Here is a 23,543-nt window from a genome sequence, read left to right as displayed (position 1 = left end):
TTGCCCCTCTCTGGATTAGCCATGAGGCTAGCCCCCCACCTCACAAGGGAGTCGTGTGGTTGGAGCGAGGCCGTGTCAGAGAAAGCGCCTAAAGCAACATCTAGCACACAGAGAGTTCGTCACTAGGAGTTCCCTTTCCCTGCCCCTGTTGATTAGCTGGGAGGGACAATAGGAAAGAACTAGATTTACTGTGATGGATTTCTTTAAAATATTTTAATGTTTTAAGAATGTTAATCTCCTATACAGATTTAACGCGTTCAGCGATCCGGTCTACAATCACGCAAACATCAACTCCAGCCCAGGGTGGATAAGCGCACGTTCCGATTTCTCAAGCATTGACTGTACCAGTCAGGGCAGGCAGAGCAGTTCTTCCCTGGCAGCAGGGCTGTCCTTCACCCCCCAGTTGCTCTGCTTCTCCTTCAGCCCTCTCCCCTCAAAGGAGCGGCCCCGGCCCCTGCCCAGACCCCCCCCCCTTCCCGAGGCCCCAGCCTTTCTGGTCCCAGGCTTGTGGCTTGGCTCCTCCAGAGCAGCTTTCCCACAGCCAGGGGAATGGGTGGGATAGGAACCCCGTGGCCTTGGTCTAGAGGTCTGGTGTAGATAACCCCATGGATGAGGCAGCTGCCGAGAACCCGTGAAACCCTCACTTCCTCTGTGCAGTGCAGGCTCCCAACCACAAGCACTAAAGCAGAGGGGCAGGCAGCACGCAGCCTGGCAGCCAGCGCACCAGCCCAGCCATGGTCCTTGAGGTAAGTGCTGCTGCCCAGCCAGGCCAGGCCACAGCTTGGGGTGGAGAGCTCGGGACACTAAGGGAATGTCAGGGCTGGCCCACGAGCCAGGGCCAGCAGAGGGTTGAGTGAGTAAGTAGAGAACGCAAGGATTGTGTGGAAGGAGCACTGCATGGGGAACTGGGAGCCCGCCTTGGCCACTGACTTGTGAATGACCATGGGCGAGTCTCCTCCCCTCTCCGGCCCTGGTGCCTCATCAGCAAAACGCCTGCAGTGGAGCTCAGCCCTGGCGGCCTCCAAGGCTCCCTTCAGCTCTGACTTGAAACTTTGACTCTTCTGGGCTGGACCGAATCAGCACTGGGGTGGCCTGCAGCTCTGGGGTGGTTTGCGGGGGAAGGGGTGAGGAACATTTCTGCTGGAGCTTGGTGGGGGAGCCCCCAGTGGGCGGCAGGCCACAATGGAGGGGAGGGGAGGAACAGAGGGAGAAAGCGTGTGGGGCCCACAGTGATTTGTAGAGGAGCCCCATGGGGGACAGGAAGTTGGGGTCCCCGGACAAGGGCTGAAGAGGGAGGAGGAGGGCCAGTGACTGGGAGAGTGGACTGTGGGGAGGCACCTGCGGAGGAAGGTGGTGGAACTAGGCGTGGCCGGGAACTGAGGCCGGCAGCCAAGCTGTGAAGGAAAAGCAAGGAGAGAGAGGAGCCGGGGTGGGGAGGGCTTTGGGCACAGGAGGGAAGCTCTTCCTTCGGCCCTCGATCCTGGGGCCAATGGGACGGCCGGGGAAGGCAAGACAGAAGCGGCCTTTGAGAAGGGAAGTTACCATCCCAGTGCCCAGGCTGGGTAGATGGCATTCAGGAGGCGTGGCCTTGGAAGAAAGGCGGGGACAGTTACAGGGTATGGCCCAGACCTCAGGGCCTGCCTTACAGAGGAGCAGCTCAGAGAAAGGCTCATCAGACTAAATCTCGAAGCCTGAGGCCTTTTAACGTGGTCCATTCCCTCCCTCACTCCCTCCCTCTGCAGATCACCGAACATCAAGTGTTCCAAGACTCTGAGCTTGCCTTCCTCCTGGAAAACTGCAGCTCTTCCTATGACTACCCAGGAGAAAATGAGAGTGACACCTGCTGCGCCTCCCCACCCTGCCCACAGGACTTCAGCCTGAACTTTGACAGGGCCTTCCTGCCGGCCCTCTACGGCCTCCTCTTTGTGCTGGGGCTGCTGGGCAACGGCGCTGTGGCGGCCGTGCTGCTGAGCCAGCGGGCCGCCCTGAGCAGCACCGACACTTTCCTGCTCCACCTGGCCGTGGCTGACGCACTGCTGGTGCTGACCCTCCCGCTCTGGGCAGTGGATGCTGCTGTCCAGTGGGTCTTCGGCTCTGGCCTCTGCAAAGTGGCAGGTGCCCTCTTCAACATCAACTTCTATGCAGGGGCCCTCCTACTGGCCTGCATCAGCTTTGATCGGTACCTGAGCATAGTGCATGCCACCCAGCTCTACCGCCGGGGGCCCCCGACCCGCGTGGCCCTCACTTGTGTAGTTGTCTGGGGGCTCTGTCTGCTCTTTGCCCTCCCAGACTTCATCTTCCTGTCAGCCCACCGTGACGAGCGCCTCAATGCCACCCACTGCCAGTACAACTTCCCGCAGGTGGGTCGCACAGCTCTGCGCGTACTGCAGCTGGTTGCTGGTTTCCTGCTGCCCTTGCTGGTCATGGCCTACTGCTATGCCCGCATCCTGGCTGTGCTGCTGGTCTCCAGAGGCCAGCGGCGGCTGCGAGCCATGCGCCTAGTGGTGGTGGTAGTTGTGGCCTTTGCCCTCTGCTGGACCCCCTACTACCTGGTGGTGCTGGTGGACACCCTCATGGACCTGGGGGCCTTGGCCCGCAACTGTGGCAGAGAAAGTCATGTGGATGTGGCCAAGTCTGTCACCTCAGGTCTAGGGTATATGCACTGCTGCCTCAACCCGCTGCTCTACGCCTTTGTGGGTGTCAAGTTCCGAGAGCGTATGTGGATGCTACTTATGCGCCTGGGCTGCCCTGACCAGAAAGGGCATCAACGGCAGCCACCATCTTGCCGCCGGGATTCATCCTGGTCTGAGACCACAGAGGCCTCCTACTCAGGCTTGTGAGGCTGGGATGGGGGCCATGCAGCCTGACTGCCCCCCCTCTTCCAGGCTCCTCCCTCCCTCTCCTGGAAGCCTTGCTCCCCAGATGCACACTCCTGGGATTCCCCGGCAGCCCCAGCACTGCCCAGTCTCCCAGGGAGTCACCCTCCCAGCTCTGGGGGCTGCACCATTGCTGCTCCTTAGCTGCCAAGCCCCATTCTGCTGCTTCGTAAGTGGCTAACTTCAGGACCTTCTTACCTTGGCTGCCCGGAGCCCCACTGCCCTTCTAATCCAGTAATGGCCTTCCCCGTGTGCATGCAGCAGAAGGCAAACAGCATAGCAGAAGCTGCCCCTATGGGGCCTTGGCCCAGGCCTCCAGCTCAGCAGTGACTGTGGCTGTGGTCCCCAAGACCTCTGTATTTGCTCATGTTTATTTTTAAATAATAAACTGCTTAAAACTTCTCAATAAACAAGGTAATAGGGATCAGGGTGTGTTCGTGGTGCATCATTACAGCCAGCCCGGCCCAGGCTTGGGGACACGCTTCCTGCTTCTCCTTGCCTGGCCCTGGGTCTGTGCTGACCAGTGCCGCCTGTCTTGGTGCCTATGTCTAGCCTCCTTTCTGCCCTCCCGGGCACTCCTGTCTCTCACGGGGAAGCACTCAGGCACGTGGCTGCAGGGTAAGCAGTTAGTCAACTGGCTGGCTGGACACTGTCTAGGCATAATTTAGGGAAGGGGCCTTCAGACATAAATAAGACCTAGTCACTGCACTCCAGAAGCTTAGGCCAGCAGGGACGATGTGGTGAGAAGTAATGATACCCAGCAGTCTGTGCCACGAGGCAAATGTGTGGCACGTAGACAGTGAAGCTGTCAGGCTCAGAGGCCTGTGGCTGGAGCCATTTGGGAAGGCTTCCCAAAGACAGAAATGAGCAGACCTTAAAGGGCAAGTAGTATTTCCAAGGGCAAAGAGAAGGAAAGATGGTATTTCCAGGCAGAGGGGAGGGCAGTCACAAAGATGGGAAGGCTGAAAACAGCAATGCTTATTGGAGGAATTCTAAGTGGTCCCAACCGGTAGGGCAAGGGTTGAAACTAAGTCTCCCAGTTAGTTCGGGATGAGGCGATGGTATCCTAGAGGCCAGTTAGAAGGCTGTGGTGGTTAGTCGGGTGAGAGGCGATGCAGGCTCTTACTAGGGAAACGGCAGTGGGACTGATGTAAAGCAACGAGATCAGATGACTTGCCAGCAGTCATTAGTACATGGGCCACCTGGAGGCACGGGTGGGCTGTGGGGAGCATTTTCCCATGGCTCTAGCTGGGGTGGAAGGGAGTGGAAGAAATGACCAGGGCTCCCTAGAAAGGCAGGTGACAGGGTTACTGAGTTAAGGCAGAGGGCCAGACCCTCCCTTTGCAGGGGTGGAACCACTGTACTGTCAGTTCCCCCTAATTAAGTCACCCATGTGCCATGGTCCAGTTTCACAGGTCAGCTGGGCCTTTGCTGAGACTGCAGATACGGCTGGAGGTGGGACTTGGGAGGAGGGACCCGAGGATTTAACTAGGGAAGCTCGTACTGCCCTGTGCACATACCCAATCCCTCAGACTTGCGCTTCGGCTTCAGTTTGTGGCCACTAAAAGAACACTCTAAGCATCTGCAAAATGAAGGAAGGAGCGAAGGAAGGAAAATGACAGAATAACACATCCTGCCTATAAAAAGCATCAGTGATGCTAGACTAGTAAAGATGTTTGTGGCAGAGTGAATAACGGGTCCCCAAAGATGTCTCCACTCTAATCCCCGGAACTTGTGAATATGTTACCCCACATGGCAAAAGGGAATTGAGGTTGCTAATCAGCTGGCCTGAAAATAGGAAGATGTTCTTGGATTATCCAGGTGGGCCCAATGTCATCACAAGGTTCCTTTGAAAGGGAAAGAGGGAGGCAGAAGGGGAGAGAGAGTCAGAGAAAGAGATGTTGCTGGCTTTGAGGACTGAAGAAGGGGCCACAAACCAAGGAATGCAGGCGGCCTCTAGAAGCTGGAAAAGACAAGGAATCGGATTACCGCCCCCTACCAGGGCCCCCACCTTGATTTGAGCCCAGTGAGGTCGGCCAGATTTCCGACCTCCAGAGCTTAAGATAATACATTTGTGTTGTTTTAAGTCACTAAGCTGGTGGCAATTTGTTATGGCAGCAACGGGAAACGAATACAACATGGATCCCAGTCTACGCCCTGGATATCTCCCAGAAGCAGGAGGCTGCAGTGCTCATGGGCAGTCATAAAACCAGAGAGAAACCCAGAATGGAAAGCGCTCTTCCAGACACATCCTGGCGAACTTAGATGTCCAGGGTCTTGGACAAAAGACCCGAGGGTTTGTTCTGCTCTGGGCGCAGGTGTCAATGAACAGACTTTGCTAAAAAGTGAATTGCAGAAAACACTTTATTTTTTTTTTTTATTTTATGAGCAATTACATTGGCTCAGATGGCTTCAATGTCAAGAGCAACTAATTCATAAAACACGTTTGTCTTTTACTCCTAGGAAGGGGTAAAAGGTTGCATCTGCCAGCAGCCCTGGTTTTGAAGTGCTGCCTTTAAAGTTTGTTCTCTTTCCAGCGTTACTCTCATTCTCTCAACTTGCCACTCTCGAAAACTCGTTTCTCTTTTGCATTTTGTTCTACACCTTAAAATATGGAGTCTAAGTAAAGCCCCAGGGGGACCCAAAGGGCTTCTGCATATTGTCAAGGGCACAAAATGGTTAGCAATAGAACCTTGGTTAAGAATAACCATCATTAACAACAGGAACTTTAAAAATGATTTAAATTCTAATATTCATAGAAACAAACATATTTTTCTAAAACTTCTTCACCAGCAGAGGACTCTGCTCACACAAACGCACTGTCAGATAACCTCAACGCTCTTGCCTTTGTTTCTTGGCCATGTAATCCTTGCCGAGCTTTTTCATCACATCCCCGTGGCTCAGCCCTGCCGTCTCCTCCTTCACTAGCGTGTAATACTGCTGCACGTACTTGGCAAAGGGCCTCACATGGGGCTCAATGGGGGTTCCATCTTTCCGAGTTAACGGCAGCATGACCAGAGGACCCTTGCAAATGGTACAGAAAAAGCGTTCGGTGTTCAACGATCTGGTGTAGCGGCCGATCCTAACGAGGAAAGAGACACCACACAGCAAAGGAATCAGTCACTGTACCTCAGCATCTTCTCTGAGCTGCTGGCCTTGGGCCCAAAGCAAGACGTTTTCTGTGGGTTCTCAAAGAATGGGGCACCAAGCAGTGGCAGTGGTCAGGCCAGTGCAAAGTAGGAGAGAATGGAGAAAGAGGACATGGAAAGGAGGAGAGAGATTTTGCTCAAGTCAGATAGCCATGTACTTACTAATAAAAATCATTGAAGAGCTACTTGGAGGCCGTAGTAAACAGATAAGTGGAAAAAGTCTGAGGGGAAGGGCCTTACCTGAATTTGCACTGAGTACATTCATAATAAATCTTGTAGTTAATCTTGTAGTTGTGGCAGCGGGTGACCCTGGGCAGCTCCGGGTGCACCATGTTAGACTTTCGGGCATAATACTTCCATGCGTCCCCATGAGAATCACGGATACCATCGAGCAGCCAGGAGGCTGCGTGGCATATTTCATGGACCAAAGTATCCCGGAGTCGGTCTTGGAAGAGGAATGAAAAGAAATCATGAGCACTTAAACTGATCCCCTTCTGGTCTTCTACCCAACCAGCCCGAGACTCTCAACCCCACCAGACACAGAGCCATCTCACATAAGCATATGCAGGCAAGCGTGAGTGTTATCTTCCCAGGATGCAAAAAGTGAAACTTCTACCTACTTCAACCCAACTTTGTTAACGGCAGAGAGCCTGAGCTGAGCAAGTCTTTTTGGAGCAGCTCCAGCACGCTCCTCTTTTTGTGGGATGCTGCTGGAAATACATCCAGCCAAGACCTGGTTTCCACCCTCCACGGACATAAGCGGACAGGGTGGGGAGCGATCACCATGGCCATGGGATTTGGTCGGGAGAAGCTCCATGGAGAAACTGGGATCTAAGCTGGGCCCTTAACAATTGACTGGATTTGCAAGATAAGTAAGGCCATTCTAGGTGTGGGAAAAGTGTGAGCAAAGGAGGGGGCCAGGAAGGCAGGGGGTACATTTTGAAAGCCAGCGTGAAGAAAGTCTCATTGGAGCAGAGGCCAGTGGTGGAGCAGTGAGGGACAAGAGTGGCCAAGCGGAGTGGGCAGGCTATGGTGGCCTTGAAAGCCAGGCTCCAGGCATCGGCAGGCCCTAGGTTTCCCAGCAGGAAAGCAATGCCGTGGTGAGCAAGGCGACGAGGGCCAATACCTGGGCAGAGGCAGATGGAGAAGGAATGGAGATAGGAGAGTCATTATGGAGATCTGGTGATTGGCTAGAGGCTGGAGACCTTGAACCTCAGTTACTAGGGGAATGGAGACACTGTCACTGACAACAGGGAGTGCAGAGAGAAAGTTAGGCCTAGTAGAAAGAGAGATAGTCGGATTCTCAGGGATGGTGAGACATCCAATAATAATGTCCTCTAAGCAACACATAGTAGGTCTGTTCCCCAGGAATGACAGGTAAAGCTGTGACACAGGCTGCCAGAGAATACCAGCACCTAAGAACAACTGAACGGGCACTGCGTCAGAAGGGAAGAGTACAGTGGGGCAGCTGCCATGCCCCTGCCTTCACCTGCAGAGTCACAGACTTTCAGAGAAATCTCAATCTTAGCATAGCGCTCCTTCTTTGGGTACCGTGCCTCGCCAGTGGTGCATGAGCCAGCAGTGTTCAGCATCTTGTTATTCCAGCCGATATCTATTTTCTCCGGCAGCTGAGAATGCAAAGCAAACAGTGAATCAGAAAGCAGTTCTAAGCAGATCAGAAAATATTGTCAAGAGTTTCACAAATCTAAACATTCTGGGGAGAATAAAAGCCAAGTTGAAGCCCAGGTAAAGAGAATTAACAGGCAGTCAGGACACAAGGGAGACTGTTGAGAGCAGGTGACTGCGGGATTTGCACTCCCCTGCATGGAGATGAAGTCAGGGGCAGCCGAGGAGAGAAGTACAAGCCTGCTGAGGCAGGAGACGGAAACCTGTGCGTAAGAGTGGTGAGGCAAAATGGAAAATGCAACTCAGAACACTTCAGGTTCTGCTAATCAGAGTCATCTGATGTAACACCACTGTCATCAGGAAAGGCATCAAAGGCTGGGGGACCTTTAGAAAGCTGTTAAGAACTTTCCCCGCAGGAAGTTTTGTCACTAGAGACAATAAAGTCTGAAAAACCTAAAGATCACCGGGTCTCTCTGCCTCCAGATTCTCTCCAGTCCAGTCCACACCCCCACGCTTCAGACAGATCAATTTCTTTCAGCAGCCATTTCATGTCACGTCATATCCCCGTGCAGTGGTGCCTACTGATTTCAATTCAAGCTCCTCCAACCTGATTCCCACGGTCCTCCGTTACCTAGTGCTATGTTATCCAAAAAAAAAAAAAAAAAATAGCCAACACGTACTGCTTACGATGTCATAGGCCCTGTTCCAGGCACGTCAGGTGTGTCAACTTAGCTAGGCCTAACAATAACTCTATGCAGTAGTAGGCAGTATTTTTGTCTCCATTTTACAGTTGAGGAAACTGAGGCAGAGGGGTTAAATAACTTGCCCAGGGTCACCTAGCTCCTTCCCGTTATTCTTCAACACGAACCCTCTCTTCCAGATGGTCAAGCCTCAGCACATGCCCTCTCCCCCATCACTGTTGTTCTCTGCGCTCACCATCCTGCAAGAACCAGAACAAGTTTCACTTCCTGCTGGCAATCCTATTTCCTGACCGCTCAGGCTCTCAGTGATTTCTCCCTCTGCTGATCTCCTGTGGTAGTGACAACCTGTAGCACACAGTTGAACCCACATACATTCTCTATTTCTTTCACGTACGCGTGTCTCATCTCCCCATCTAAATCGACACTCCTCAAGGGCAGGAAACACAGTTAGCACGTCTGCACACCTCACAGCACCCAGGAGTGCTGGGCACAGAGCTGGTGCTCAGTAAGTGCTTCTTCATTTACTCTACCTTTTTATCAAACACCGAGTTGTTAAACAGAGTGTAGATTCTCTGAACCAATTCATCCTTATTTTGCTTGAACTTCCTTCCAGAATACTGCTTTGAGTTTTCCAGATCACGCAAGAAGCATCCAGGTATTTCGCACATAGCATTCCTGCAAAGGTAAATTCGACTGAGTTTTGCAGAGCTAAAGAAATCAATGGGAGAAATGCATACATACAGCTCATGTCAACAGAGAACTGGAGGGCTTGCTGGTCCCTCTTCCTTCCAGCTCCTTACATGAGGGCATTGCCCGAGCTTCTGTTCATAGCCTTTTTCTCTTCACCCCTTGCACATTCTCAGAAATGTGAAGTCTGTGGTTTCAACAGGCGTGATCCCACGCCTGTACCCGCAGTCCCAGTCTCTCCCGAGATCCAGTTCTGAGTTGACAAGTGCTCAATGCAAATTTCCAACCGACCGACATGAGCATGTCTCCAGCTCAACGTGTGTAATGACGCAACTCCTGTTATAACAGGTTGAATACCTCAGAGACATTTTTAATTCATTTCTCCCTTACCCTATATTCAATTAGGCACAAAAACAGACCACTCTCTCCTTCACTTCATCTCTTCCATCCAGCCCCTCTTTTTCTACCCCACTGGCACCACCCTCGGTCAAGTTCCTGGCCTCCCTTTTCTGCTTTGATACCACAGCATCCCTCTAACTCTGTTCCTTACCTCCGGGCTCTTTTTATTCTAATCCAACCATACACACGATTCCAGATTAATTTTCCTAGGTCATGTTCCACTTACGCCCCTCTCCGGCTTTTCACTGACTCCTTGGCCTGGCATTCAAGGCCCAGGTCAACCTGGTCCCGACCTCTATTTCCAGCTGCCATTTCCTCTCTAGCCAAAGTGGGCAACCTAAACGTTCCCTGGCCACCAACTGTGATTCCCCCCGGTTCATTCACGCCTCGGCACAACCCATCTGCCATGGCCAAGAATGAGCACATCTCCACCTCTACTGAGAAGCACCATCTGGGTAGCGCTCCATCATTCGCAAAGAACTTCCTTTTGCATTATCATATTTAATGCGCACTACCACACGCCAAAGAAGCTATTCCTATCTTTATGATGTCCAGTGTGCAGACGAGGAAACTGAAGCTTAGAGGTTGAGTGACTCACCCAAAGTTCACAGAGACACTGAATCTCACGGCCTTTGCTTTAGACCACTATTACTGCCCCATCTGTCAAGGTCTAACTCAAATGCACAAAGAATAGTGCTGAGCACATAAAGGACTCACACTGACAATAACTATTTGTTTAAACTGAAACATTTTTATCTTGGCTAGAACAATCCACAAATCCAAAGAGATGAGCCCACAGAGCTGGAAAGATAAAACTGGCCCAGGCGCGCAGCGGTTAAGTGCGCACGTTCTGCCCCGGCGGCCCGGGGTTCCCCGGTTCGGATCCCGGGTGAGGACATGGCACCGCTTGGCAAGCCATGCTGTGGCAGGCGTCCCACGTATAAAGTAGAGGAAGATGGGCATGGATGTTAGCTCAGGGCCAGGCTTCCTCAGCAAAAAGAGGATTGGCAGCAGATGTTAGCTCAGGGCTAATCTTCCTCGAAAACAAAACAAAACAAAAGAACACAAAACGAAAAAACAGGAGCAAACACAGGGAATGAATTTCTGACTTAACAGAACTCCTGAGACTGAGGTTTTGCCAGGACACTCATTAACCCTTAAGCCACAAAATAAACCCTATGTGAGGTGGCTGGGGTGGGGAGAGGGGGAAAAGTACCAGATAAGACAAAGGCAGCTAAAAGGTCTTCGTCCCAAAGCCTGATACAGGTGACGAACATTTCCGCCTCAAATTACTTAGTTCTGAAAGCAAATTTGCATCAGAAAAGGTGACAGATGAAAACTCAAACCATCTGCAAATCTCAGCAGAGAACATGACCCCTGTGTGCATTTGTGCTCACAGTCAAGCAGGCCTCATCGCTTAGCATACTTTCACCTCAATGTCTGTGCTATTTGACTGCAGGCTGAGCACCTCCACATCAGAGGAAGCAACAAGACCCCAATGGGCACATCAGACGCCATGACCAGCAAACAGCCTCCACAGGAACAATGCTAGGCACAGCAGGAGCCGACAGACCGAAACAGGAAGTACCACGGCAACAGTGATGGGTCCAAACAGACTGGCCTCCTCTGGCTGGTGCAGAGGACAAAGACACAAAGGGGCAGCCTCTTCCTTTCTGTGTCACACTCTCTAGCAAAGCAACCTGGGAGCTACCCAAGACACATGTCCCTATAGGCAAAGCAGCTTAAACGTGTATCTAGGTATCCAGAGAAGAAACTCTGCTGAAAGGGGATCCATCTAGCAGAGAACACGCCAAACTGCTGTCGGCTCGCTCACCCAGCGAGAAGTGCAGAAACAGAGCCTCTGCTCAGGCCCAAGTTGCTCCGTGGCCCCAAAGCCTGACACATCATTCTTCCTCTCCCCTTAAGATGCATTTATTGTCTCAAAATACAAGTAAAAAATAAACATACAGCCCTTCAAATATATGCCTTCTCTTGTAAGATAATTAAGACGTAAGTATATACTACTCCTGAACGCAAGTAAAAACAAAGAAAGAAAATTATGCTTACTACATAATATTTTAAGGGAAAAAGTGAGAAGTTCCTGGAATCTAAATGAGAAAACGTATTAGTTTCTTTGCTTCCTTAAAGTATTAGTATGTCTTTGGTCTAAATGACCTGCTGTTTTCAGTATCAATTATATATAGTTCAATAAAAATAAAGGAACTACAAGCAATCTATTTCACTCCAATGTTTAATACAGCTTGGAAAGTTCACAAGAGCATATACAAGTAGTAAGAGTAACAGGTTCATTGAAAGCACAAGAAAAACCTGGCAGACAGTCTTGGCTGCCCTCCCTCCAATTCCAGCGCTTTGGAGCAGCACGTTGGCTCTGCCTTCTCACCATTTCACTGCGTTTGCTCTGGCTTAGTGCAAACCGGTGGCCATGAGGCTGTATCTAGCCTGAAAAAAAATATCTTGTTTGGCTACACGTCATTCTTTAATCTGAACTTAAGGACAAAGGAAACCTCAGAGGCCAGAGCTGCTAGGGGCAAAAGGGCTCCCGTCAGCCCTGCAGGGATTTTTGCAGAGCGCCCACACCGCCTCTGCCGGGGCCGGGAGGGGGAGCAGTGGGGCGCCTCCGCCACCCCTGCCTCCTGCTTCTGCCCTCTCGATTCAGGGATGGAAACCTTGTCCCCCTCCCCCACCAGACTCCTTCATCCCCTTGAAGACACTCCCACGTTCCCAGTGGACTGCTTAACATGTGACAATTGTGCAATCAACTTCCGTTCAGTTGAACATGAGCAGTACATACCCAGTTCCACATTCTTCAAATTTTGCTGTGCTGGGTCTCTTCTTTGAAGGCCCACACCTTTTTTGTTTGCTAACAGCTGAAAAGATAACAGTTCATTTGTACCCTGAAAATTGGTACCATCAAGCAACTTGCAGAAAGCTAAACCCAGGAGGAGCCCCCATAGCCAAGCCCAGAGCAACACCCATAAATGGAAACTGTCTGCAGCCTGCATACTGCTCCATCAGGCAGCGTGAAAGGTTTTACCTCTGTGCGTCCCAGCTGCCAGCAGAGTAAGCTGGGTAGGATTCTGTCATAGGCACGGAGGACTGCGTAGGTTACATGAGCATGCCGTCAGAGCTTAGACTGTGGGGGCAACTGCGGCAGGCGCAGTATAAGGACTGGTATGGCATAGCTCACACACTTGCTCTGAGGAAAGTGGCTCATATCCTAGGCAGCACCTTCCCCCACTAAGCAAGCCAAATCTTTCCACCTTTGTCCAGCACCCATACTGCCAGCTGTTCTAGCCAGAGACATGTATCAGTAGTGCCAATCATTCATCTATTTTAAAAAGCTATTAAACATCTAATAAGTGCCAAACACCAGCCACATCCTGGAAGAGACTAAAAGACGAGTACGAGTCTTCCCATCACGAGGCTCCCCATCTACTGGGAGGACAGATTCAGAAACACACTGTAACACAGATGTGTAAGTACTTTGGTAGAGACAGGGTCCAGGAACCTTGGAAACCCAGGAGGGAGGAGCAACTTTGACTTACAGCTTCTTAGAGAAGTGACCGCTGGCCGGGTCCTAAGGAAAATGGGATATCTTCAGGACAGGAAGTGCAGGGAGCAAGGTGGATGGAATGGTGAATACTAAGACACAGGCAGCCCCCCACCCCCCATCCCCAGAAAGACCCTTTTCACTGGGATGGCTGCCTTCCTTGGCCACCGGGAAGCTGCTGAAATGCCACAGAGCTGATAGGCAGGACAGGCAGACCCGACAAGACAGACATATCCAGGGGAAAGGGCATGGCTGGCATGCGCGGTGGGACAGGTGTACTTGGTTTGATTGGCTTACCAGGTGTCACAGATACATTTTTGGTTTTATTTTTCCTTTTCCTTGGTTGTTCCATCACAAACACAGGCTCTTCATCAGCTGACAATTTTCCACCTTCAATCTCTAGGTTAGCCTCAGGATCACTCGTTGATTGGCAGAGATTTTCACCAAGATCCTGCTCACCAACACCACCAGATGAATCGCACTGGGAGACAGCAAACCCATCCATCTCTTTTTCATTTGAGGAAATTTGGGCCTGATCACACGAATCGTCTTCTATTATGATAGGGCCCTGCACCTCAATACTATCATCATCATCAATAACAAGTATCGCCGGCTCCTTGCTGCTGGGCTGTTCGCCAGTATCAGGTAGCACTTCCAGAATCTCATCTGAAATTTAAGAGACACAATCACATATAAATATACTTCCTCCAGCCCCCTTATACATCCAACTTCAGACTATTGAGCACAAATTAAACAAGCCAGGAACTGACATTATGAATCACAGTTAAGAATCAGTTATTTTTTATTGTTTTCCCTCTATTATTTTTTCATTTTACTGAGGACAGTGACAGACAAAACATCAATCCAAGTCCGGTGGCAATTTTCAAGTTACATTCTCCAAGCAGCGGCACAGTGAAGGTGCTCAGTGCTTCCCAAGCACAGGTCTGCAGACTTGTATATTTTCACTGGTCCACAGAAAAATAAAAGAAATGAGAATAATAAAGTGAGGTTTCTTCCCAGCAAGTTCAATTTTTATGATTTAAAGGACTGTCCTTTATTTTGAGATTATGTCCTCACTAAACTTTTGGTGCACTTTAAGAAGTTATGGTAATAGTAGATGGTAATTACAATTTACTTTCATCATTAGACAAAAATTGGCAACTCTCTGTTAGCCACCAAAATTTAATTTTCTACCTAGTCCATAAGTGCAAAGCTCTCAGAACCACTGATGTAAGAGTGAGGAGTTCAGTCCCCATGTCAGCACTGAGAGGCCTTGGGAACATCTGGAATGTCATCGCCCTCACTGAGGATCTCTTCATCTGGAAATAAGGGGCAGCGTGTCTAAGACCACATGCTCTCTGGAGTCTGTTCAGAGCCCAACTTCTAGGTTTCTATGATTCTGGATGTAAAAAATATAAACCACAGCACAGTCAAGATGTGAAAATATATTTATGGTGCAAAAACTCTTTATCCTAAAATTGCAGATTTGGGATAATATATTTTGAAGGTCTCATCTATTATTTGAATTAATTATCAAAGAACTTCAGATATGCAATAAAGAAAGAGAAAGGAGTGGGTGTTCCTATGATAAAAAGTCATCTTTCCTAGAAAATTTAAAGACTTCCCACCTGTAGCTGAAATTTAAAAAAAAGGGGGACACACTACATTGCCAAGGTTAGAGGCAAAGTTGGAAGCATGTGTTAAAGCTCTGGGGGCCGTTTTTTCTGTAAAATTACGTAAATTCATTACAATAACAAAAGAAATGGTGTGTGGAGAACAGTAAAGAAACATACAAAGCCAGTCCTGCCGGAGCATTCTTCATCCCTCCCCTATTTGGATGGACGCCCACAGTTAGAGTCCACCAGTCAGAGAGGGAAGAGCGGCCTTAGTTGAAAGTTCATCCTCAAAAGACTACGGATCTTCTGATTCAAGGAGTCAGCAACAGGTGGCCTATAGTGATGCATTGGTTCCTGCTCTGTCGTTCATGCCCTACTCTAAAGCTACCTCCCTTGGGGGCTCCCTCTGCATTGTGGTCGCTTGTCATGTCATACACCCCACTCTGCACCTGGACCTCTGTCCTGCTCAGGCAATCCACTCAGAGCTAGAGAGAAGGAGGGAGAAAAGAAATTAGAGGGGACAGGTGGTGAAACAGTAGGAGACTGGGGTTCCAAGCCACCTCTCCTTTCTCTGCTGTGATATCCCAGGTTAGCTAGGAAACTCTGGCCAACAGTAGCTCTTGGGTAGTTATCAAAGTAGCCGGTATTTTAAGGGTGCCAGTACGTTAACTAGGTGCCAATGTACCATGTCCTATACCTGGTACCAAGCGAACAAAGATCAATAAAACACCATCGCTGATGCTTAAGAAACTCCCAGTCTTCCTATGTTTCACACCCACTGAGAAAGGTTCTGAACTTCAAGTAGAGCTCCACACCTCCCGAAAGATTAAAAGGGCCTCTGCATCCAAAGAGGCAAGGATCTGCTGTGGGCAACAGGTCCTAAGGAAAACAGGGCTCTCTAGAAACTATAAAGGGAGTAGCGAAAGGCAAAGACAAACAGCTAGATGGAGAAAGCAAGGATTCCCCTGAGAAGCCACTGCCTGCCGGCCCACAACCATCACCCACCCAAGTCTCTCTCCATCAGGCTGGAAAGAATGAGCCCGTGCCTCTTACTCCTCTTTCCCCCTTTGTCACTCCCACACATAGAGGAGGAGGAAAAGAGCGGAAGGGGGAGAGCAGCCTGCACACTTCGCAGTCTCAGTTCTTGACTTTCTTCCCTCTGCTCCCTCGATGTGCTGCTAGCTAGGAAAGAACTCTGCTGAGGGGGCCGCCCACGGTCTAAGGCAGCAGGAACAGTTGCTGCCGGGTTAGGAGATTTACCAGGCAGTGTGGGGTATCCAGCACATCCACATGCAGCCCCTATGAGGAAAGAAGTGGTGGCACCCACTATTAAGAGACAGCATAGAACGTTTGTGGGCTCTTATCCTGAAATGACTGTGTGTGATGAGGCTGCAGAGCTCAGCCGCTTCTGTCAGTTAGTAGTATACTTGCCTTTGCTACTTATTTCAGACATCTTAGCTCTCTTTTCCTCAGGGAAGTATTCATCCTCCGAATCTGAGTCAATCACCACGTAGCTGAGTGATGAGATGGAAAAACAAAAGAGAGACATGAATGCAACATTCTTCTTTTCCTGGCATTTTCTTCCTTTTCTATAACGTACATGATCACTTAGAAATGCTTTGTTGCTTTGTCTCCTGCAGTAACTCTGGCCCCCTTCTTGGGAACTACTAAATCATTATTTCTGATTTCCTACCTTTCTACTGAATCTTTCCATCTGTTTCAATACTTTCAAACAGAGGTATCTGTCAAGTACTGAGAGTGAAATGGACAGTCAGAGGATATGTAATCAAACAGTTGGGTGCAGGGGGGAAACTGATTAGGGAAACGTCTAGTCAATTGCCATTTTTCTTTATCAACGTTGAGATCCGGCTGCCTGGGAAGTGTAGAGGCCACAGATGGAGCGAGGCAGCCTTAGGGCAGGGAGGTTTCTCCTCGGCACCACTCTTTGCAGCCTGAAGCCAGCACCACCCTCTCTAATTGACAGACCACTCTGGCAGGAGTCAAACTCAGCAGTACTGCTGTGCCACGCAGGGTGCCAGTGGTGAACACCCCTCTAGGGCCCTCATTCTCGGCCAGCCCTAGTATTTGGGTCAGAGGTTCCAGAAGGTTGAAATTTGCCACCTTTCTGTATTTTCCAAACAGCGTACAATAAGTCTGATATACCTTTGTAATGAGAGAAAACTATTAAAAACAGAGGACTTGTCTGCACCTGTTACAGACACAAATCCATTAACCCATTTCCACCATATTCACCACTTGTAAGCTGCCAAGTTGATGGGCCTTTGCTGTCCTATTGACCACTCTATCCTTAAAATTATTTTCTTGATTTCCAGGATAATGGTCTGTTTGGGTTCTTTTCTCACCTTTCCATCCATTCCTTCTCACTCACTTCTCTTTCTCAACTCATTCCCAGGGCTTATCCCCAGCCCTTTCATACCGATCTAATCAACTCCTAAGGGTTGGATAAGCATTATCTATCTGACAGCCCAATCCATTATATTCAGCCCAACTTTCTTCCAATTTCTAGCTCCACAGCTTCAGCTTCCTTCTTGGATATCTTGTGGGTAGGGCCAATTTTTAGTCAGCACGCACAGGAATAGCCTTACCATTTATTGATGGCATCTGTTCTGACCAGTCAGGCAGCCATCCTGACTAATCCCTGTATGTACTCTGTTGGTTGTTAAATGTTTTGAATATCAACCCTGTTCTATAGGCCTCTCAATTTCAACATGCCCAAAACTGAATTCATCACCTTCCTCCCCAGATTCACCCTTCCTACGGTATCCCATATATAGAAGCCACCTGGGACCAGACCAAGATCTGCGAGCTCTCCCAGCAGGCCCCTTAAAACGGATTTTCTTTATATATTTGTTCAACATCTATCTAGTGGAGGCAGGAAGAAACCAATTTTTTCTGTTTAAAAATTGGATGCAGTAGTCCCCCCTTATCTTTGGTTTCACTTTCCACAGTTTCAGTTACCCACATCAACTGTTATCCAAAAATATTAAATGGAAACTTCCAGAAATAAGCAACTTATAAGTTTTAAATTGCATGCCGTTCTGAGTAATGTGATGAAATCTCACATCATCCCACTCTGTCCTGCTCTGGACGTGAATCGTCCCTTTGTCCAGCATGTCCCTGCTGTATATGCTACCCTCCCATTAGTTACTTGGTAGTCATCCCGGTTATCAGATCAACTATTATGATATCGCAGTGCTTGTGTTCAAGCAACCCTTATTTTATTTAATAATGGCCCGAAAGCACAAGAGTAGTGATGCCAGCAATTCGGATATGCCAAAGAGAAGCTGTAAAGTGTCTCCTTTAAGTGAAAACCTGAAAGTTCTCGACTTAATAAGGAAAGAAAAAAATTGTATGCTGAGGCTGCTAAGATGTACAGTAACTTTTATTATAGCATATTGTTATAATTGTTCTATTTTATTATTAATTATTGTTGTTAATCTCTTACTGTACCTAATTTACAAATTAAATTTTAGCATAGGTATGTATACATAGGAAAATACATAGTATATACGGGGTTTGGTACTATCTGTGGTTTCAGGCATCCACTGGGGGTTTTGGAACATATCCCGTGGTTAAGGAGGAACTACTGTACTTTGAAATGTATTATCAAATAAGGACTTTATTACGTATAATACTGAAAACAAGAATACTTCTTATGATCCTTGATAAGCCACTTAAAATGTAAATGACAGTGACGGAAATACTCTGCATCTTTGTGGTGAGGGCTACGTTACCATATACATTGGTCAGAATTCATCAAACTGTACACCTAAAAAGGGTGAATTTTGCTGTATGTAAATCATATCTCAATAAACTTGACTTTAAAAGTATAAAGAATAAAACCAATCATTTCCAGTAAACAGCTTTACACAACGCATTATTTGGTTCTATAATTTCAGCTGACTGCAACTGCTAACTTTAAGTCACGTTTCACACATTGGCGTCAGGATTGGTGGCTTACATGTTGCAAAATAATCAAGAGATAAATCAGAACTAGCTAGAAAAAAGTTTTCCCCCTTGACAGCACTATTTGGCTTGGTGAGGGAACAGGAACGAACAATACACATTTCTACAGTAATTCAAGGAGTCGATGTAGAAACCACAGTTACATAGCACCATATTTCAGATTTATTCCAGTAATATTTTTCGCACCTCCTGTAGTCTGGCACCTAGACAACACCTCTTCTTCTGGCCCCGGCTAAAACAGAGGGCTCCCTAATAGGCATAGCAGTAGATAATGCTGAAAGATAGATTAGGGTCGGATCACAGAGGACTCCGCCTACTGGGCTAAACAGCTTGATATTCCTATGACAAGCAATTTGAACAGGGGATCAATATGATCAAAGCAGTGCCTCAGGGGATTAATCTGGAAGTGGGATGCAGACTGGACCAGAGGAGGAAGAGATCAGGGTGAGGAGTCCACTTAAAAACCTCTTGTACCCAAAAAAAGCTGGGAAAGACACAAATATGTAGAGACTAACAAACATGCTACTGAACAACCAATGGATCATTGAAGAAATTATAGGAGAAATCAAAAATATCTGGAGACAAATGAAAATAAAAGTACACCATATCAACTCACACAGGAGGCAGCAAAAATGGTCCTAAGAGGGAAACTTCTAGAAATACAGGCCCACCTTAACAAACCAGAAAAATTTCAAATAAGCAATCTTACACTACACCTAACAGAATTAGAAAAAGAAGAACAAACAAAGCCCAAAGTCAGCAGGAGGGAAATAATAAAAATTAGAGCAGAAATAAATGAAGCTGAAACCAAAAAACAGTAGAAAGGATCAATGAAACAAAGAGCTGGTTCTTTGAGAAGATGCATAAAATTGACAAACTCTTAGACTCACTAAGAACAAAAGAGAGAAAGCTCAAATAAATAAAATTAGAAATGAAAGACGAGAAATACAACAGATACCACAGAAATACAAAGGATTATAAGAGAATACTATGAAAGACTATATGCCAACAAATGGGACAATCTAGAAGAAATGGCTAAATTCTTAGACTCTTACAACCTCCCAAAACTGAATCAAGAAGAAATAGAGAAACTGAACAGAACAATCACAAGTAAAGAGATTGAAACAGTAATCAAAACCTCCCAAAAAACAAAAGTCCAGGACCAGATGGTTTCTCTGGAGAATTCTACCAAACATTCAAAGAAGATTTAATACCTATCCTTCTCAAAATATTCCAAAAAGTTAAAGAGGATGGAACACTTTCAAACACATTGTACAAGGCCAACATCACCCTAATCCCAAAGCCAGACAAGGACAACACAAAGAAGGAAAACTACAGGCCAATATCGCTGATGAACATACATGCAAAAATCCTCAGCAAAATATTAGCAAACAGAATAGAGCAATACGTCAAAAAGATTATACACTGTGACCAACTGGGATTTATACCAGCAATGCAGGGATGGTTCAACATCCGCAAATCAATCAATGTGATACACCACATTAACAAAAAATGAAGAATAAAAACCACATGATCATCTCAATAGATGCAAAGAAAGCATTTGACAAGATCCAATGTCATTTATGATAAAAACTCTGAATAAAATGGGTATAGAAGGAAAGTACCTCAACATAATAAACACCGTATGTGACAAACCCACAGCCAACATCATACTCAATGGGGAAAAACTGAAAGCCATCCCTCTGAGAACAGGAACAAGACAAGGGTGCCCACTCTCACCACTCTTATTCAACAAAGTACTGGAGGTTTTGGTCAGAGCAATTGGGCAAGAAAAAGAAATAAAAGGAATCCAAACAGGCAAGGAAGAAGTGAAACTCTTGCTGTTTGACACGACAACTATACAGAAAACCCTAAAGAATCCATAGGAAAACTATTAGCAATAATTTACAACTACAGCAAAGTTGCAGGATACAAAATCAACTTACAAAAATCAGTAGCATTTCTATATTCTAAACAGAAAGAGAATGCAAGAATACAACCCCAATTACAATCGCAACGAAAAGAATAAAATATCTCGGAATAAATTTAAACAAGGAGGTGAAAGACCCATACAGTGAAAACTCTAAGACATTACTGAAAGAAGTCGATGCTGACATAAAGAAATGGAAAGATATTCCATGCACATGGATTGGAAGAATAAATATAATGAAAACGTCCATACTACCTAAAGCAATCTACAGATTCAATGCAATCCCAATCAGAATCCCAATGACATTCTTCATGGAAATAGAACAGAGAATTCTAAAATTCATATGGAGCAACAAAAGATGCTAATAGCTAAAGCAATTCTGAGAAAAAAGAACAAAGCTGGAGGCATCACAATCCTTGACTTCAAAATATACTACAAAGCTATAGTAATCAAAACAGCATGGTACTGGCATAAAAACAGACACACAGATCAATGGAACAGAACTGAAAGCCCAGAAATAAAACCACACATCTAGGGACAGCTAATCTTCAACAAAGGAGCTAAAACCATACAAGGGAGAAAGGAAACCCTCTTCAATAAATGGTGCTGGGAAAACTGCACAGCCACATGCAAAAGAATGAAAGTAGACCATTACCTTTCTCCATACCCAAAAATTCATTCAAAATGGATCAAAGACTTGAAGGTAAGACCTGAAACCATAACCCTCCTAGAAGAAAACACAGGCAGTACACTCTTTGACATTGGTCTTAGAAGGATCTTTTCAAATACCATGTCTACTCAGGCAAGGGAAACAAAAGAAAAAATAAACAAGTGGGACTTCATCAGACGAATGAGCTTCTGCAAGGCAAAGGAAACCAGGAACAAAACGAAAAGACAACCCACCAACTAGGAGAAAATATTTTCAAATCATATATGTGACAAGGGGTTAATCTCCAAAATATAAAAAGAACTCATACAACTCAACAACAAAAAAACAAACAACCCGATCAAAAAATGGACAAAAGATCTGAACAGACATTTTTCCAAAGAAGACATACAGATGGCCAACAGGCACATGAAAAGATGTTCAACATCACTAATCATCAGGGAAATGCAAATCAAAACTACACTAAGATATCACCTTACACCCGTAAAAATGGCTATAATCACCAAGACAAAATATAACAAATATTGGAGAGGTTGTGGAGAAAGGGAACTCTCATACACTGCTGGTGGGAATGAAAACTGGTACAGCCGTTATCAAAAACGGCATAGAGATTTCTCAAAAAATTAAAAATAGAAATACCATATGACCCAGCTATCCCACTACTGGGTATTTATGCAAAGAACTTGAAATCAACAATTCAAAGAGGCTTACACACTCCTATGATTCATTGCAGCACTATTCACAATAGCCAAGACTTGGAAACAACCCAAGTGCTCATCGACTGATGACTGGACAAAGAAGATCCGGTGTGTGTATATATATATGCAATGGAATACTACTCAGCCACAAAGACAAAAATTTGCAACATGGATGGTCCTTGACAGTATTATGCTAAGCAAAATAAGCCAGACCGAGAAAGACAAACACCGCATGATTTCACTCATATGTGGAAGATAAACTAACACACGGACAAAGAGAACAGTTTAGTGGTTACCAGAGGGGAAGGGGGTTGGGGGTGGGCATAAGGGGTAAAGGGGCACATTTATATGATGACTGAGAAACAATAACGTACAACTGAAATGTCACAATGTTATAAACTATTATGACCTAGATAAAATAGAAAATTTAAAAAAGCTCTTGTACTAACACAGGAGTAAAAACTGATAAGGGCCTGAGTAGGGGAGACTGCAAGTTAAGGGATGGTTCACAGAGACATTTTGAAGAAGAAACTGACCAATTAGGTAAGGGAATCTAGTGTCTTGAATCTGGTTGTGAGATCGAACACCCATTATGACCCTGAACATGATGTTCACAGAGGAAATGTGACCTTTATTCTTAAATCTTCTTACCCAGAACACCGTTCCTTAAAAAAAATCCAATTTCACTAATTCTCCTACTCACCTGACATTCTCTTTCTGCGTGCTCACTTTGGCCACAACTAAATCAGAGAAAGAAAGAGAGCATCAGAAAGCATCTGAAGCATGATAAAATCTGGTTACCCATGTCTTTAACTCCCTAAAACCAAAGTCCATATGTTAGAGCTGGTTAAAATTTATGGGGGACTCTTACATCCCCCATGAGACAGAGACAGGAAATAAACGTAAGGAGACCTAGAATGAAAAAGGGAAAGGAAGCAAATTAGAAAAGCAGCACAGAGAACTTCCTCTGCTCTTAACAGGAGGGAAATAAACTTCCTTTCACCCATCTAGCGAGAACCCAAGAGGGGACAAATCTAAGATCAGCTTACACCTAATGTCCCAAATCACATTTTAGCCATCTCTACAAAGGCACGGTTAAATTACACTTTAAAATGTAAATTACGGCTTTGAGTGAACTCTACTTACGGGGCTCCAGTTCTTCATCACTGCTCGAGTCCACAGTAAGAATGTAACTGCAAAAATAAAACACATCCCGTGTTAAAAGAAGGCTACTCACATCACAAGCAACCAAATGTCAAAAATCTCAAATGAAGAGATCAGAGTTTCTGAAAAGCAAAATAGTTTCAAGGGCTTATGAAATTAAGATCCCAATAGGGGAGGCGAAGAAACATTAGAAGCAACAAGCTGCTCAGTCTTTCCTGCGGAATCAAAGAGCGCGGAAGAATGGTAGTTGAGTCTCATTAGCTATCAGTGAGAAGCCTGTTTTCTGCCAAGTGATTTATTTCTATTTAAAGATATAAAAGCGAATGCTGAGAAAGCGGGCACAGGAGAAAGGACTTGAGGATAAACAGATGACAGTTAAAAATCAAAGGGGCAAAAGAGCAAGGAGGACATCTTTGGGGGCTTTACTGCTTGAAGAGGACCTACTTACCGCGATTGCTATCGAGGTAGACAG

The 23,543-nt window shown here is 46.6% G+C and overlaps 2 protein-coding genes across 3 annotated transcripts; one reads left to right on the top strand and one right to left on the bottom strand.

Moving 5' to 3' along the window:
* The first annotated feature begins 561 nt into the window (after positions 1-561).
* CXCR3 (C-X-C motif chemokine receptor 3) lies at positions 562-3,302 on the top strand. Its single transcript, XM_014837680.3, has 2 exons — positions 562-746; positions 1,743-3,302. Exons 1-2 carry the CDS (start codon positions 735-737, stop codon positions 2,838-2,840), a joined length of 1,110 nt encoding a protein of 369 aa, XP_014693166.1. The 5' UTR covers positions 562-734; the 3' UTR covers positions 2,841-3,302.
* Positions 3,303-5,223: 1,921 nt separating this feature from the next.
* On the bottom strand, positions 5,224-23,173 carry GCNA (germ cell nuclear acidic peptidase). 2 transcript variants are annotated; one of them, XM_044764267.2, is made up of 9 exons: positions 23,054-23,173; positions 22,611-22,647; positions 16,057-16,139; positions 13,307-13,675; positions 12,251-12,326; positions 8,883-9,027; positions 7,515-7,653; positions 6,266-6,470; positions 5,224-5,958 (listed from the first exon to the last, which is right to left on the bottom strand). In XM_044764267.2, exons 3-9 carry the CDS (start codon positions 16,076-16,078, stop codon positions 5,709-5,711), a joined length of 1,206 nt encoding a protein of 401 aa, XP_044620202.1. In that variant the 5' UTR covers positions 16,079-16,139; positions 22,611-22,647; positions 23,054-23,173; the 3' UTR covers positions 5,224-5,708. The 2 variants fall into 2 exon arrangements, with proteins under 2 accessions (XP_044620202.1, XP_070358615.1); XM_070502514.1 differs by lacking the exons at positions 22,611-22,647; positions 23,054-23,173 and having other exon boundaries at positions 16,057-16,301.
* Positions 23,174-23,543: the final 370 nt, after the last annotated feature.

The sequence above is a fragment of the Equus asinus genome, chromosome X (assembly GCF_041296235.1).
Source record: "Equus asinus isolate D_3611 breed Donkey chromosome X, EquAss-T2T_v2, whole genome shotgun sequence".
NCBI lineage: Eukaryota > Metazoa > Chordata > Mammalia > Perissodactyla > Equidae > Equus > Equus asinus.
This window is presented reverse-complemented; position numbering and strand designations above follow the sequence as displayed.